The sequence below is a fragment of the Populus nigra genome, chromosome 7, assembly GCF_951802175.1.
Source record: "Populus nigra chromosome 7, ddPopNigr1.1, whole genome shotgun sequence".
Classification (NCBI taxonomy): Eukaryota; Viridiplantae; Streptophyta; class Magnoliopsida; order Malpighiales; family Salicaceae; genus Populus; species Populus nigra.
In genome coordinates, this window is record NC_084858.1 from 20,122,059 (window position 1) to 20,140,623 (window position 18,565).

The following is an 18,565-nucleotide window of genomic DNA, read 5'->3' on the forward strand; positions in this document are numbered from 1 at the left end:
TAGTTCTTATCGGATGAATTTTGTACGTAATGGAATTATAAATTGTTTAATGGAATAATAAAAAATATTTTATATAAAGTATTATTTATTTCATGATGTAATAGGAATAATTAATTCTACAATATTTAAATTTAAAACCATCAATATTAATATATATATATATATATATATATATATATATATATATATATATATATATATTAAAATTATTTTATAACCTCAATTTCAAAAGTATTTTTAACCAAACACATTAAACTACTTTTTCTCTAACCTCAATTCCAACCACAGTTTTAACCAAACACCTATTTTTTCAAACCAACCTCAACTAAAAATATTTTTTATAAAATAATTTTTTTTCAAACCATAACTACAACAGTTACCGCAATACCAAACACAAGATATTTTTTATAAAAATATCTGTTTTTTTAATAAAAAAAAATCAATACAAGTTAACTTGATAATGCAATAACCCGAGTTTTTTGCAGGGTAGTTTTCAGATCATAACCCCCAACCTAAGGTGATTGATAGTCTTCATTACGTTTTCATCCAGTTCCTGTAATTCATCCAAATCCAATAATGTAAGTGAAGGCGTTTTCTCTTTTTATTTTTTTAATTGTTCTTGATGTGGCAAGGGAAACAGAAAACTTCATGCGTCCACCTTTCAAGATCGAGTAATTGAGTGGGCAGTAGGCCCAAACCAACAAGAAATCACATCTTCGAACCCATCTTTTCTTTATTAGCAAGTGTTCGTAGAGCTCAGCAATGGACCTTTAGTGACGAGCCGAAACCATTAGTAGGCTGTATGTTGTGATGGAAGGTTGGTAGGAGCTTAGCCATTGAACCCAACACAAGAAAGGAAACAGAGGATAAAATCAAACTGAGAGAGGGAATTATCGGTTATTTATTTTGCAGCAGGTACAAAGTGTAGCTTTCTTTTAAATCTTACCTAATTTCTTCTCGCATAATATTTTCTTAAATTCAAGTCAATAAATATCTTTCATGTATACTATTAGAAAATTGACAAATTCAAATAAAAATATCAACAAAAATTTTCCATGCGGTGATATTTTTCAATTGAATTTTTTCGTCGTTAAATCTGTCGGAAAACACACTCAGGAATTTTCTCATGATATATACTGAGAAAATCACAATGAAAAAACGAATTAAAAAAATCAAACAATACAGTGACATGTAAGTTTCACGGACGATGTTACCGATAAAATCAATATTTACATTTAAAACGGTTATTATAAAAATAATTGTATCAACTAACATGATATTTTGACAAATTATTGTATAAAAATGCTAACAAATTACAAAGGGTGCTACGATAAAAACTTTATTTTGACAAATGGACATGAAACTTAATAAAAAAATCACAAACATAAAACTATAAATATGTTTTTGGCATGTGAAGTCAGCATGTGTTTGCTCATGCAACACTCCTCCTGTAATTGTTGTTGATGTTAGAGAGTAAAGCGTGAAATGCCTAAATCATGCTCATCCAGGCTGTTCAGAATCTAGAGTCTCGATTTTTATTTTATTTTTTTTAAAAAAAAAAAAAAACAGCACCGATTATTCTAAGAACATCATGGCCAACGACTAGTCATTTCAACGAGGAACATTCGTACAAACGGCAAGAATGTGCGTGAGATTTGAACACTCCAATAGTATTGGCAGCCATGTGAGTTGTGACGTCCTGTGGCTTTTCTAAGCAACTCAACAGACATTTTTAACTCATTTCTTCAGGAACCTTCCTGCTGGACCTCGCTGTTCTCATTCGTAAGTCAGAGGTTCTGGAAGCTCTGAAAAATACAAATTTATTATAATTGGACACCGTGAAATATTGAACGCGTAAAAATAATAATAGCTTCCCAGATTGTACTTAAATTTTATATATAAAAAAAATATTATGTCCCAGTGACGGTGACTAGTCAAAATAAGTAAAACGCTCGAAGTAGATCTAAAATATGTTTTTTTTATTTAGTAATGAATTTTGGCCTTTTGTTTTTCTATATACTTCGAATTTTCTTATTTAGTGATGAGTTTTCATTTTTAGATGAGGTGGTTTGATACATTAAAATTATTTAAAAAATATATAGAAAATTATATTTTTCCAATACAAACACACATTTAAAAATTATTTTAAAAAAATTACCGTAATAAAAAAATAAAAAAAAACCCTACCCGCTCGGCCAAACTGCCACGTGTCTATTCAAGCTGAAAACAACAAATTCCAAGTATTTTTATCTGTTCCTTTTATTTTCTTGGCAGATACGCCACCGCAAATCACGTGCCGCCTTTTCCTTCAAGCCGGTCGAGTCAACCATAAAAAAAGTCTCGACAACAGCTCACGCACAACGCCAACAACCACGCCTCCCTCTCCTCTCCCACCTTTTCGGGCTCTTTACATTTCCTCCTTTCCAAACAATCAAAACACTACACGTCTCACTTTCTCTCTCTCTCTAAATTCTCATTTTTTCCTCTCTGTTTTTTCAAAAAAAAACTCTCTCTGTTCACGTATAACCAGAAGGAGGCGCCTAAGGACTGTTTGTTTTTTGAGAAAATTTCTGAAGAGAATCTAAAGTGAGTGAAAATGAACGGCTTGAGTTTATTTAAGAGAGCTTCTAGAGCTTTCGATGACTATCCTTCACTCGCTAAACTCATTGTCGTTTGCACCGTCAGGTAATATTCCCTCCTCTGTTTCTTTCTCTTCTCCTTTTTTTTGGCTTCATTTCTCTTAATTAAGTTTTACCGTTACTTTTCTTTCAATTTTCGGATTTTTTTTTATTTTTTTAATGAAATAATCTAAATGAAGCTGCTTTTATGGTTGTTTGTGTTAAGTAGGTGATTAGTGGTTTAGTAATTTTGTGATTAGCATTTGATCACCTTTTTGTTGCGGTTAAATGTGTTTTTTGTTGTTTCCAAGGGTGTTTCTAGAATTAGATATTTTAAATTTTTGAAGCCTGTTGTTGCTATTACAGAGATCCACTCCACTCTGTTCCGTTCTGTTGTAACTGGTAATTAAACAGTATAAATATTTATATCTTAAAATTGCTTGGTGTGTTATTAAGCAATTTGGATCAAATATAATTTGAGAATAATATAAATCATGTATCATAGCTTAGTTATTAAATTTTTGTGTTAAAATAGTTTTTTGAAATGATATCATGGTTTGGTTGATCAAATAATTATGAATAATTATGAGTTTGAATTTCGTTATTCTAATTTAAGTTTTTAGATCAAATGATTATTTGGAATAAAAAAATCTCATTGCTATGTTTTTTTTTTCCGGTTGCAGTGGTGGGGGCTATGTAGCATATGCAGATGCAAATTCATCGAATGGTGCACATGCTGTTGCACCACCTGTATCGGAGATCAGGAAAAAGAAGGTGGTGGTGATTGGAACTGGTTGGGCCGGAACCAGTTTCTTGAAGAAACTGAATAATCCCTCGTATGATGTTCAGGTGATATCACCTCGGAACTACTTTGCATTCACTCCTTTGTTACCAAGTGTTACGTGTGGTACGGTGGAGGCTCGTAGCATTGTCGAACCAATTCGTAGCATTGTCAAGAAGGTAATGAGAAAAAGATTATTGATGAGCTTGACTTTCGGCAGTCTATGTGCGTAAATCCTGTCTGTTCACCATGTGTGGATCCTAGGGTGGACTGGATTTATGTAGGTGATTGTGCATGGACCTTGACTTTAGAATAGAATTCAGATAGAGGCTAATGTAGTAACCAGCCCTTGTTGCTTCTTCTTGCAGAAAAGTGTTAGCGTTAGTTACTGTGAAGCTGAATGTTTCAAGATTGATGCAGAAAATAAGAAAGTTTATTGTCGACCTAATCCGGACTCCAGTATGAATGGGAAAGAAGAATTTGCTGTGGATTACGACTACCTCGTAATAGCCATGGGAGCCCGTCCGAACACATTCAACACACCCGGTGTAGTAGAGCATTGCAATTTCCTGAAGGTAACTTCCTTGGAACTTACTGATATGTTACCCTTGTCATTTTCAATATTCATTAATTCCCCCTTGCGCACACATCTTATATAGCAGAATGACCAAAAAAATTCTTATGGTAAAGTAATGCTGCTCTGGTGTCGGATTTGGGTGACAGGAAATTAGGAATTGAATCACTTCCTTGTCATTTTCAATTTTCATTCATTTTCCTCAATACACACATAGCAGGATGGCCAAAAAAATTCTTAAGGGAAAGTAATGCTGCTCTTGTGTTGGATTTGGGTGATAGGAAATTAAGAATTGAATCACTTCGCTCATGCACAGCTAATATGTACAAGGAAATGAATTTCTTCTGTAGGAAGTTGAAGATGCTCAGCGGATCCGTCGTTCTGTTATTGATTCGTTTGAGAGGGCAAGTTTGCCGACTCTAAGTGATGAAGAGAGGAAGAGAATTCTTCATTTTGTAGTTGTTGGTGGAGGACCAACGGGAGTGGAGTTTGCTGCTGAGCTTCATGATTTTGTCAATGATGATTTAGTCAAACTATATCCTGCAGCCAAAGATTTCGTACAAATAACAATTCTTGAAGCAGCAGATCATATTTTGAACATGTAAGTACCAATCTCTTGCTCATGGTAATTGATGCCTCATTAGTCTTGTTTCTGTTATTAACATAAGATACAATGAATGCTACTATTTTCTTAAATCTAATTAAGATGTGCTGCAGTTCACTTTGATCCTTTTGGATTTGCATATAGTTCAGAATTATTACATTAGCAATTTAAGCCAGACTTGAGATTGGATCGGGGAAAAAAAAAGAACTGGGTTCGGGAAATAGCAATTGCAGTGAAAACCTCGGGGACTCATTTATATGATAGAACGTATGCTCGTATAAAATATATGCTCGTGGAGCTTTCTTTTGTTTTGTCTTTGGTCCCTTGGCTTTATTTTTCCTGTTTCATGAAGTCTGGATTGGCTCGTAATAGATCATGACTTGGTGAGGAAAGATTTCATTGGCAATAAAGTTTGAAATTTGATGTTGGGTGTCAATCTGTATAAATTCCATGGACTCCCTGAGATGCTACACTTGATACAACTACACAGATCAATTATAGTCTGTGTGCAACTACATTGATCACTACATACATATACTTGGAAGAGTTCCAATATATGAACTCATGCTTTTGGGGGTCTTGCATGCAGGTTTGACAAAAGAATCACAGATTTTGCAGAAAAGAAGTTCCATAGAGATGGCATCGATGTGAAGCTAGGGTCGATGGTTGTGAAAGTATCTGATAAAGAAATCTCTACCAAAGTAAGGGGTAATGGTGGTGAAATTACTGCCATACCATATGGAATGGTCGTCTGGTCAACTGGAATTGGAACTCATCCTGTCATAAGGAGTTTTATGCAGCAAATTGGTCAGGTATGTTACTGGCTTATAAAAACTGATTTATTTTTGTTTCAGAGTCTTCAATGTATTTTCCATGATCCTTTAGTTATATTTCGTCCAAAGTGAACACTGTTAATTCAATGTATCAATTGAAAAACACACCTGCTCCTGTGAACACAGACTAATAGGCGTGCTTTAGCAACTGATGAATGGCTGCGAGTTGAGGGATGCAATAGCATATATGCACTTGGTGATTGTGCTACAATTAACCAACGCAAAGTCATGGTACTGTTCTCATTACTTTTCTGTTACATTTGTGTGCATGGCATCCCCTGTTTTGTTACGTCTGTGTTACATTTATTGTTCTTCTATCAATTATTATCCATCTAATGCACTCGTCATTCTTCCTTGACATTATTCCTGCTTAATGAGACTAAAAAGGAAGTTTCTACCTCTCTGTTAGACTCTCTCAGGCATTAAGTATCTAACTTTTCTAATGGCACACATACAGAACTGCTCATTCTTACAGTAAACAACAAAATGTTTTCTTTTAAGGTGTATATGCTTGAATTTCTTGTCATTCGAAACACATTGCACATTGAAATCATATCCGTAAACTCACAAAGGCATAGCTGAAAAATAACTACTTATTTCCTGGTCTATATCTGTTGGCATGGCTACTGTTAATAATCCAAGATGATGTATGACACGCACCAGAAATACGAAGACCGCTGATTGATAGAGATTTCTTCACACCAAAATGATATTTGATGTCAAATTTACGTTTAGAATTTAATCACGTAATCTGTTGATTTATGTTCTCTTTCTTATACTGCCATGCTTGTAGGAGGATATTGCAGCAATATTTAAGAAGGCAGACAAGGACAATTCTGGAACCCTAACAGTAAAAGAATTTCAAGAAGTCATTGATGACATTTGTGAAAGATATCCTCAAGTGGAGCTATATTTGAAGAACAAGAAAATGCGTGACATTGCTGATCTCTTGAAGATGGCTAAAGGAGATGTTGCAAAAGAAGCAATTGAACTGAATATTGAAGAGTTTAAGAAAGCCCTTTCTGAAGTTGATTCCCAGATGAAGAATCTTCCAGCCACAGCTCAGGTCTCGCGTTGATTCTGTGATTCTCCAGTCTATGAATTATGATTCTCTAAGAAATATCTACTTATTATCTATTTTCATGTGACCGGCTTCAGGTTGCAGCTCAGCAAGGCACTTATCTTGCTAATTGCTTCAATCGCATGGAAGAGGCTGAAAAAAATCCTGAAGGTCCTATCAGGTTCAGGGAAGAAGGTCGCCATCGATTCCGTCCCTTTAGGTACATCTTAATCTAGTATAAATTTGATATAGCAAGATTATATCATAGCAGCGATTTCTCCCACTATCTCTGTACTGGTGCTTAGCATTCCTCCATGCATGATGCATCTGTTCCCAAGCAAAACACATAGTTTCCTCCCAGCATGTCTATTGCAAAGCTAGCTGTCTAGCTTGGCCATCTATGAATTCAAGTTACAGGCCACTTCTTGAATGCCAGATTAGTATATGAATGTCTACTTTGAGACTTGCAAGCAGTTAGGATCTCAGTCATTTGCTTTATGGCGTATATTGTTTCAGATACAAGCACTTAGGGCAATTTGCTCCATTGGGAGGAGAACAAACAGCAGCACAGCTTCCTGGTGATTGGGTTTCAATTGGCCACAGCTCTCAGTGGCTTTGGTATTCTGTTTATGCAAGGTATCGTCTCTCTCCTTGGCTCCATAATCACATAGAGATATCAAATTGAGTAGATACACGTGTATACTTACATGGTTTTGGTCTATGTCTCTATCAGCAAGCTAGTCAGTTGGCGCACTAGGGCGTTGGTGATAACAGACTGGACAAGGCGTTTCGTCTTTGGAAGAGATTCCAGTCGCATTTGAGCAGCTATCAGCAGGTCGCAAGGTTCCCATTTGACAGAATTATATTGCATACCTTGTTAGCACCACTTTGGCAGTCATAAATTTTTTTGCTTTCAGATCATCTTTCATTAACCAAACTGTTGAATAAACAAAGCCCATACCGCTTACAATTTATCAAATCTGGAGAGGTAAATTGTATAATTTGCGTCTGAAGATCTCGACATTACCCTTGGTGGTACACAGTTTTGGCATTAGCGAGTGCCAGGTTTTGTGGCCAAAATTACTTAGAAATTGAGATGTTTTCTTCGTCTTTTTTTTTTATTTTTTGGTGCTATACCAATCTTTATGGCTTGCCCAAATTCTTTCTTCTAATATAGTTGTTGTTTTGTTATAGTTACTGCTTGCCATTTGTTTTTCCAAGCTCGTAAATTCATTTATCAGGTATTCTAACCAAGTTTTTCCAATCTCTATCCAGCCTTGTAGTGAGGATTGGGTGACGGAAAGTTGAGGCTGGGAATCGAAATGACCTTTTCAGTTAAGTTTTTGTGCTTCCTGTTACTCGGGAAAGAATCCGAGGAAGGTCTGGGTTAAGGATCGGAGGCCGACTCTAATTTTTTTTTAAAAAAATCAAAACAAGGGTATGCGCATTTTACTAGGAAAAATCAAAAATCGGTAACAAAGTAGGTCAGCCATGACTGACCATCATGGTCAAATTGATTTAGTTTTACCAAAAGAGAGCTACTTCCATCCAGTCAGCTGGGTTTTGCATACTTTGAATTTCACAATGCAGAGCTTGATGGGCCTGAGAATTATATAAAGCAACCTCAACTAAAGTTTTAGGGTTTACAAAATACGTGATTATAAAAAAAAAATTAATCCCTAATCCGAATAATGTTTAGAAATTAATAAGAGTTAATTATATCTTCACCCATTAAATTCCTCTGAAAATCACCAAATAAGCACAAGTCTAAATTGCTCTTGAGATTCTTGCATATTTTATCCTCTCAATTTGCGTTGATTTGGTGATTTGTTTTTTTTAATGTCGTAGGTGTAAATTAAAATACCATTTTCCATTAATAAAATATTAAAATATTAAAATCTTGGCGGCCACCACAGATCAAAGCAGAATTCTGGTGGGCTCCAACAGGGGTGCGGTGCTACAGCGGCCTTGGGATCATGGATTTGGGCTCATCGTCCATAATCATATCTTTTCAGATGATTGGATTTCTCTCATTGTGAATCTAGAAAACCCTAAATTTTGAAAAATTAAAGAAAAAATAATTTTCCTTTTTTTCTTGTATATAGATTAAATTTTTAAATTTTTCTCAGAAAGCAAGAATAGATTTGAGAAAAACAGGTGGATTCATAGCATGGTCAACAATAAATTCGAACCTGGACAGTTCGAGAGTGTTTTGGCAGCGAGTTTGAATTTGACAATGACTATACTTTGTAACCACTGATACGTCGGCATGGAAGCCTCTGCACCACAGCTTTGAACGAATGCTTTTATTTTTTCTCTCTTGTCCAAGAAATTGGCAATTCGGACATGAACTGTCACTAGTCATCTCTCGTTGAGTGGAGATCCTCGACCTCGAGCAGATCGTTTTAGGTTTCAGTTCTTATCCAGGCAGTGTACTCAAATTCCTGTTTCAAAAGAAACTAGTGGAAGCCATAATTAATGCCCTGCTCTATGTAATAGTTATTTAGGTTCATGTTTTTTTTCGTGACAGTTCAGGGAGGAAGGTGGTGAAAAAAACTATTTTGTCAGGAGCTTTTGTTCAATACAGGGATGACAATTCGGTGATGGTTCAAGAGTGCTGTATTTTTTGTTTTTAAATAATTTTAAAAAATATTCAATTGATGATTTTAAAAATAAATTAAGGTTTTGACATGTGATGTTAAAAATAAAATAATTTTGATGTATTTTTTTAAAAAAAAACACTTTTAAAATTATCATGCATCACAATATCAAACACATTTTTTAATCGTTGATGCAGCGATTAAACCATTGTTTTTTTATTTTTTTTACATTTATTATTTTATTATTAATATTAAAAATAAATTTTTTTAAAAAATAAAATATATTATTTTAATCATCGTCTCAACTCTCAAGAGACCCCTTATTATAGAATGACAAGTTTGTTAAACAATTCAAATTAAATAAGAAGAGATACAAAAATTTAAAAAAAAATAGAGAGGTAATGGTTTTATTGTTATTGCATAATCACATTATTCTCTAAAAGGTTATATTAATCTAAATATAAAAAAATTATATATAGACTAAAATAAAAATAATATTTTACCCTCAATAAATAAAATAAAATAAAATATATTTCTTGATATGGTTGAATGAGTGAGTTTTTATAAATAGTTATTTAATTTGAAAAATGATAAACAATAGATAAAGTATTAATACTGTCAAACGTTATTAAAAATTCAAACCAAACAATATATTAATTTGTTTTTTTATCAAATATAATCTATACATACATCAATGTTGGGCTATAATGCACATACATGTAACTTTCATATTTTCGTTATATATATATATATATATATATATATATATATATATATATATATATATATATATATATATATATATATATATATATATATATATATATTGCCCCAAGAAAAATGAAGGAGCGATGGAGCAACTTTGTGAACAAGAAGCCAAAAACATGTCCCTCACATAATTGCATGACCATCTTGTTTCTTATACAGACAATCAGAGCAAATAAGTTGAAGCAATTGGGCAGAACTGTGGCTGACGCCATCAAAGTCTTCTGATTCGTTACATTATCGTTATCGTTAGTGGGCATGGGAAATTAAAAATTCGGGGATGTTCATTGTTAAAAAAATTATTTTTTCTGTTTTTTTTTTTTTAATGAAGGGTTAGAAAATGTGTTTGATTTCTTAGAATGAAAATGATATTTTTTTATTTAAAAAACACATCTTAGTTATAATTATTTTTCATAAAAATCAAAAATATAATTTATAATGTTCATCTTAATATTTTATATTCATGATAATTTGATTATAAAATGTTGTTTTTAACTCACTTCAATTAGAAGTTATCATAGAAATATATATTGTTAACGAAAAAAAGTCTTTTTGTTAAATCCACAATAAGTTTTAAATTTATTATGCTAAAGCAGAAATTAGAAATTAACAATAAGTCTTTATGTGAAAATATAAAAAAGAAATTATTTTCATATTTTATATTATTAAAAAGTGGTTGTATATAAAAGAGAGGGGAATATATATATTTTATGTTTTTTTATTTAAAAAACAGTGAAAATCCTGTGAAAAAAAACTAGAAGGAACCTTTAAAATATATTTTTAAAACGTATAAATTTAGCTTTCTAGTTTTTGAAATAAAAAACATTGTATTTGAATAGAAAACTTGTCATGGAAACTCTAAAATGTGTATTTAAATTAAATTTCATTTTTATTTCTTAACTTTGATTTCTTAAAAAACCAAAGTATTATTCTGAAGTCTAGAGAACAAAGATTATCTAACAAATTGGCCCCACTTTAGACAGCAGCAAGACAGCCACGTGTAAAACCCCCACCAGGTTCTCTTGTATGGCTGTGGTAGACAAGATACATAGATTGGACGATGATGGAGACATTGAAAGAAAGAGATGGTCGGTAGAACATGGGGTTCTTAATCTCAGGGAGACAGGAAGGGTAGGGGGTCTATTCTATTGCTAGAACCTGAGTAGAGGAGGAGGCCCTTGTTCTTAACCAGAAGAGGTAGGATTAGCTTTTTTGAGTCTTCAGGGCTCCATAGGCTCTCCCTGGCTCGAGAGAGAGGAGAAGACTTGTGTAGACAGGGCTAGCCTTTCATCTCAGCTGCCGTCCTCGAGCATAATCTGTGACTCGATTGATCTAGTTATACTTGTATGAATTTTTATTTTTATTTTTAATTAAAATTATTTTATTTTATTTTAAAAAATTATTGAAATGCCGTTGGTTTGGGGTTGACATGGTCAGCCAATAATCTAGATCTCAGATTTACGTGACTGAGACATTTTTTTTCAACTTGTTTCAAATAATAAAAATAATTACGGCTCAATTATCCAACTATAGAGGATGGGACACTCTTTCAATCCAGCAATAATGGACATAAAAAAAAATAGAAAAAGAAAAGATTAATCTCGTGCACTTATCGCATACCAAGGTCTTCATCTCATGTCCAATAAATGAGCACCTAATTGACAGCTATTTTTCCTTGGAATGTATTCTGTGCAAGTCAGCCCAACCTCATTTCATGTCCTTTTTTTTTATATACATATATATATATATATATATATATATGTTTTTGTTGGAAACCTTAAAGTGGCCATGAGTTATGATTCTCTTTATGAGAGAATATTAGTAGAATGTTCATGGGTACACAAAGTCATCTAATAAAGGCAATTAAGTTAATGACACTATTATTAAACCTAAAATACATGCTAATTACTTCTTCTTCTTTTTTAGATTTAGTACAAGTGGTGCAATGCACATGCACTGGAAATGAAGGGGTGGTGGCTAATGACGATGAATATATTCTTGGTATTTATCATTAAACTCAATATAGTCTATCAGGTTGATCTAGAATGAATTTTGCATTAAATAGAAATAATTAATCCAGAATAATTAAATAAAAAATATAAATTAACTCTCAATCCAGTTAATACTCATAAAGATATTTGCTAAACGATATTGGTTTTTTTTAATTAAAAAGTCAAATTTTACATCCAGTAAGGTTTAAAATGATTTCATGACACACGAGACTTAATTTAACTCGGGTTTAATAATCAATTATCTTTCATGCTGATAAACACCAATTAGATTGGCAAGGAGCATGATCAACAACATAATTATTTCAGCACTTGCCCATTTTAAATTGAAGATCAAGGCCAAGTACAGGTTTGGAGCTTGTGTTTTCTACAGCCTAGCCGAAGCTATTCACTACTGCTTTTGTAATATTCTTGTATCACCATCACCATACCCACCTTCAATGGGGGGCCCACTGGTCAGGGAAATGGGCATCATGGCCCACAAAACTCCCCTCACATGAGAACACAGTTGATACGCCACTGTTGCATTTATTAGAAGAACTGTGCCCTAATAATCTACTCAAAATATGACGTGGAAGCCTCACCTCTATTAGTTACATGGCCCACGGCCTCCTTTTTGTGAAGGGTTGGAAGGACGATGGTTGGTAAGAGAATATGCATAAAATTAATTTAATAATAAATGCGACACGTCCATTTTATGATTGGATTCAAATTATTAGTGTGTTAATTCTGGTGATGTTGAAGATATTTTGATGCCTTGATATTTTTTTATTTATCGAGTTAAAAAAATAAAATTATGAGAATATTAAACTTAAATTTTAATATTTAAAAATTCATGACTATATATAAGAGCATGGATTTTATGCTGAAAATACCTTATTTAATAAAAATATCATTAAATTTTAAAAATTATCATATACACACACACACACACCAACACCTGTATATATGTATATCAAGAGGATTTTATTAGTAAATTATCAAAATTTATTCCTGCGTAGTATTTTATTGGATTTTAAACTCTTGAATTTCGTTTTCATTTTATTAGATTTAATTTTATAATGTTATTGATACATACGCAACACTTATACTAAAAATACTAATTATTCAAAAAAATACATACTGAGAGACTTATTAAAAAATATCCCATGATTATAAATATTTTACAGAGTAATTTCGAGATAATTTCTTACAAAGAATTAACGTTGGTTTTTTCATAGCATTCCAGTGGTTTGCATGATTGATAGTGTTTGCTGTTAACCTTGTCTCTCCAATTATTCCTTTCTTACAGGTATAATAACTTCAGGTGACTGGTTTTATATTCAAGAACAGATTTAAGTCGCACTGATTTCAATTTTTTCGAGAGGTTACAGGCCAGCATGGAGTACTCACACAAACCCAGAAAAATTATTAAATTTTATGTTTGATATTACATTTGTTGTTGCTTTTACTTTTTAAATTATTTTTATTGAAAACAAATGTTATATCACTGTTATTCCAATGATTTATAATTATTTAGATGTGTTGGCATAAAAAATTTAAATAAAAATATAAAAAATATCATTTTTAATTAAAAACACACTACACCGCCACATTATTAAATTTTAAAAAGTCAACCACGAAAACTCATTTCACAAGATAGACAATATTCTTTCCTATTTCCAAGGTTTGCAAGAGATTAAGGTTAATTCAATTTTAAATCAATCCCCCCCCCCCCCCCCCCCCCAAAAAAAAAAAAAAAAAAAACAGAAAAGCTAAATACAAAGACAGGAGGGCCACGTGTCTCGAGCTAAACTGGGTGGGAGATTGACTTGCCAGCTGCTTCCTAGCAGAAGAAGCTGGTTTTAAATAATTTCTTAACAGTAAGATAATATCCCCTTTAATTATAATTATAATTATTAATTATTAAGATGTTAATTATTCCAAGATTATCTTTAATTATAGAGATTCGAGAACATTAGCTGTGAAGATGCTCTAATTTTTTTGCTCGTGTTGTGCCACCAAAAACGTGGACTCGTGCGGTTGAGGAGGGCATCACGTGATCTTCCACATGACAGTGTTTTGTGTCAGATTGATCTTAAACTACAATGCTTAATCATGGGTTCGGGGTCGGTTCAGAGTTGAGGTTTAATGTTAAATTTTGATTTTTTTTATTTTAAATTAATGTTTTTTTATTTTTTAAATTATTTTAATGTGTTAATGTCAAAAATAAATGAATTTTATTTTATTGTTTACATAAACATATTAAAACTATAAAAAAAACCTACAAAAATGAATTCAATATTTTTCCAAGAGAAAAAATATTTTGAAAAGTGGATTGAATTGAGTATAAAACAGTAGTTTTTATTTTAAAAAAAACTGATGTATATGTAAGTGATTATATTTGAAATTATACAGAGTCTCCACATATTTATAATTTTAAATTATATTTGAGCTGAAGTAATTGAATGTAAATATATCATTTTATTAAAAAAAATTAACAGCAACACTCAGATTTAAAACTTTAAACCTAAGTCTTTTTATGATTATTTCCTTTTTTTTGGGGGGGTGCAGATGACTTGTCCTTTACTCAACTAATATCATATTTTCTTCTATTACTATTTTTTTTCCCAAGGTCTGATAGAAATTTTATATTAATTTTCACATACTAAGATTACAAGATTAGAGGGCAAGGAGTGTATTTATTATTAACAGCATAGCTTGAAGTTTGAGCCATGGTGGCCATCATGCCATCATACAAGATAATTAACCCTAATCATGGCGCTAAATTTGCTTATTATAGATGAGAATCTCCATGATCACACCATAACTACAGATTGAAGCCTCCAAATCACCCCCAAAAAAAGCAGCCAGCACAAGAAAAATTGACGAAAAATACAAGGAGTTTTAAGACATTTGAGACATGCACATGGGCATCATTGTCACATAATAACTGCGACTTTTGCAAGGTAGATGAGAGTGTGGTAATTTTTATTTTATTATTGTGTTTTAAAAAATATGTTTTATTTTAAAATATATTAAATTAAGTTTTTAGTGTTTTTATTAATTTTAATATGTTGGTATTAAAAATAAAAATATAAAAATATGTTTTTAAAAAATATAATTTAGCCCGCGGTACCAAACACACCAGCACACAGCACAATTCAACCTTTTCTTTCTAATGCATCGTGCCGCAATTATTTACTGGATAAAACACGCTACCTTTTCTTCTTCACATTGGCCCAATCATGGATCCAAGAGACAGGGTCAAATCTGTCCATGCAAAACCAAAATAACTTCAAGCCCCATCATGTTCTTCAATATTACAAAAATACCTGGCCCTTAGCATGCAAAAATGGTCACCGTATTCAAGGTAGCGTCTTCCCTGCTTCCACGCTGACAAAAGCTGAAGCTTTCACATGGCAGCATCTGCTCCTCTCTTTTAAGGCTGATTTAGATAGTGAGCTCTTTTACCAGAGATTTCTTACAAAGTGAGAGCTGACAAGACTAGTGGCACCGAGGTAAATAAACCCAACTACAGACCCGTTTGTGGGATCCTCTGCTTAAAATGACAATATCACCCACGTAGTTCTTTTGAGGAGCATGGGCAATTTGGGCACTGGATAATTGGGGATGTGGATTTCCAAGAAAAGCGAGAGGTCAGGGAAATAATTAATGGCGGTGAGAAGGGGAGGCCATGTTATTGGAGATCTGGTTAGGTCCTTTCTCTCTGTTTTTTTATTATCTCAATAGGGTTTTCTATTTTAATGTGAAAAGCTCGAAATTTGTGCAGAAAAAACTACAGTCCTCCTGCATTGAAAGTTGTATTTTAAATTAAAAATATATTAAAATAATTTTTTTATTTTATTTTTTACAACAAATAATCTAAAATTACTAAAAAAATAATTTTCAGACAAATAACATTTTATCCACGCTGTCAAACGCCCCGCACCCTTACCACTACGGTTTAACAGAAACATTTCAATATTTATTCATTTACTTGTGGTAATATTTATTTTTTAAAGTGTTATTAAAATATTATCTTTTATTTTTTGAAATTTATTTTTATATTAACTTATTAAAACAATATAAAAAAATAAATTTTTACAAAAAAATATATATATATTCTGAAACGAGGCTATGGCAGTACATTCACGGAGTTAATATTGGAAGATTTTGGGGATATCTATTGACCTATTACTTTGGACTTTTGGTCTCTGGAAGGGGAAAATGGACAGGTGATGATTGAAAACGAAAGTTCTAGTCAAGGAGATTCGTTGTGGGATAAGTATTGTCGAATACAAACTACATAAGACACACATGTGTGTCCTTGTTAGGTTTGACCTGTTGGCATCGAGTTGTCTTTTTAACCGTCTTTGATTGGAGAAAAGAAACCAGAAACTCGACTTTATACTTGGAGCCTATTCATGCTAGAAATTCTCTGAGAAATCTGTGTTGATTATCATGTTAGTTATTGCATTCATATGATCGTTAAGGATACACACACACACACACACTAGATAAATGTTTAGGCATGTTTTGAACAAGTTGAAAAAAAAAACTTAATCTCGATGTTTCGATGTTAACAGGTGTATATTGAAAAAAAATATTCAATGAAGATGTTTTGAATATTTAATCATATTGAAGAAAGTAGACAGATTCATAAAGATTTCCTTTGATTTAGTGTGATTTTTAGTTTTTAGACTAATTAAATAGTGTTTTGGTTTGTAAATGGGGTTACTAAAATACCTGGTTTTTTTAAAAAAAATATATAAAAATAAAGTCATTGGATGATAAAAAAAAACTTAATCTTAAGTTTAAATACCTTAAAAACTATTTTTTTAATTGCAGCGAACAATATGTCATGCTTCAGTTTCTCAAAGGGAAACCAAGCACGCGAGATTGGCCTTTTAAGGTCGAGTTTTGTTAAAATTTAAAATTTTTTATGTTTTTAGATTGTTTGATATGTTAATTTTAAAAATTATTTTTAAAAATAAAAAAATATTATTTTAATATATTTATAAACAAAAAATATTTTAAATTATAACTGTACAATTTCAAATAAATTATAAATACAGGCATGCTTGGGTATTTGTATGAGCCAAACATGCAAGAACGACAACTTAGACTCTCGAGGTCCTAACCCCTTATGAACTTCCTCTTCCTCCCCTTTCTTTTCTTTTCTTTATATATATATATATAAACAAAACCCTCTCTAAATAAATAATTATAGTGATGTTTTAAAAATCATTTAATTATGCCATATTTTTCTAAATAAGATTAGAGGTTCTTCATGGTTATATTTGTAATTTATTGAATAGTTTTATATGAAACTAAAACTCACGATATTTTTTTTTAACTGAACATGAATATTTGACTGGAATAAAAAAATATTTTTTATTGTCAATATTTTTATTGTTTTTAAAATTAATTATTCTTTTGTATAAAAATAACCGATATATTATTTTTTTATTTTTTTAAAAAAATTAGTTATAAGTTTTTGCATGAAAAACCATGCTTATTATAAAAAATATATTTTTCTATTACAAATTTTAAATAAATGAACGAAAATAGAGTGTTGATAAAAAAATCACGGCCTTGTCAAATAAAAAAAGAAATGTACAAATAAAAAGAGAGAATTGAAAATATATATTTTTTCTTCTAGATTTAAAAATTTAGAATATTTTAAAAAATATATTAAAATTAAATAAAATATAATTTAAAAATGAATTCACATTAGAAAACAAAAAAACCAGAGATTTGTTTTTTGAAAAATGACATAGTTCGGTAAATTATTTGGGAGAATTATACAGGTTTGAAAAATATTTAGAAAATAAAATAGTTTAACTACAGCCATGTCTTCCAATATTAATTATGTACAAAATTGTTATTGTGAATAGTGGTAGGAGACAACCACGTACACAACCATTATTGAGAATAGTAGTTATATAATGATTTTTTTATTTAAAAAATAATAATTAATCTTATAAAAAACAATTTAAATTTTTATGAATATCCAATGGTTAAAAGATAAGATTCAAGATTCAATGATTAAAGAGATAAGATGATCCGTGAAAAAAAATAAACGAAAGAGGAAAAAAATGGACAAAAAGTGGATATTCGGGAATACAACAAAAATATGTTTTTAACACATTCAGTACTGGTAAAAAGATTTCGATGAAATGTTTTTAACCATGTATTGAAGATCACCAACGAAGTTATAATTAATTATAAATTAACCCCAATCAAAATCTTTAACATGTTAGGACCTTGCTTAATGGTCTTTTAATGTGTAATTAGAATTGTACGATCGAGATTTTTCTAACAGTATAGTGAATCTTGAAAATTAAGCTCCGATATGTCTCAAGTGACTCATTTTTTCATAGTTATTGGATCTTAAATTTTATTTTTGACTATTAGATCTTCGTGAAAATTTAAATTGATTTTTGTAGTTGTTAATTAATTTGGTTAAAAAATAAATTTTGAAACAATTGTTATTCTTAATTGTAGTTGTGTACCATTACTATTTTTAATAACAATTTTTTAACCATTATTTTCAATAATAATTGTATTTAAAATATGTTATTTTTAAAATATTTTCTAATATGTCTTATTTTCTCAAAACTTTTGTTAAACTGTACTAGAATTACAAAACACCAAAAACTAGTAACTAAGATAAAATAATGCTTACCAATTTCTGGCTTGTAGCAAGATGAAGGGTAAAATCGAGAATGAACGAACC

The 18,565-nt window shown here is 31.3% G+C and overlaps 1 protein-coding gene across 1 annotated transcript; it reads left to right on the top strand.

The window, feature by feature from the left end:
- Positions 1-2,355: 2,355 nt before the first annotated feature.
- Positions 2,356-7,561, top strand: LOC133700251 (external alternative NAD(P)H-ubiquinone oxidoreductase B2, mitochondrial-like). Its single transcript, XM_062123803.1, has 10 exons — positions 2,356-2,685; positions 3,302-3,578; positions 3,768-3,974; positions 4,324-4,574; positions 5,167-5,389; positions 5,537-5,641; positions 6,204-6,476; positions 6,569-6,690; positions 6,987-7,106; positions 7,204-7,561. The coding sequence occupies exons 1-10, from the start codon at positions 2,597-2,599 to the stop codon at positions 7,289-7,291; spliced, it is 1,755 nt and encodes a 584-aa protein (XP_061979787.1). The 5' UTR covers positions 2,356-2,596; the 3' UTR covers positions 7,292-7,561.
- The last annotated feature ends 11,004 nt before the right edge of the window (positions 7,562-18,565 follow it).

Excerpts from the sequence above, each read along its gene's own strand:
- LOC133700251 (XM_062123803.1), top strand. The coding sequence starts at position 2,597 with ATGAACGGCTTGAGTTTATTTAAGAGAGCTTCTAGAGCTTTCGATGAC. Across the intron at positions 5,390-5,536 it reads TTATGCAGCAAATTGGTCAG|ACTAATAGGCGTGCTTTAGC; the intron begins GTATGTTACTGG and ends CTGTGAACACAG. Across the intron at positions 5,642-6,203 it reads TTAACCAACGCAAAGTCATG|GAGGATATTGCAGCAATATT; the intron begins GTACTGTTCTCA and ends CCATGCTTGTAG.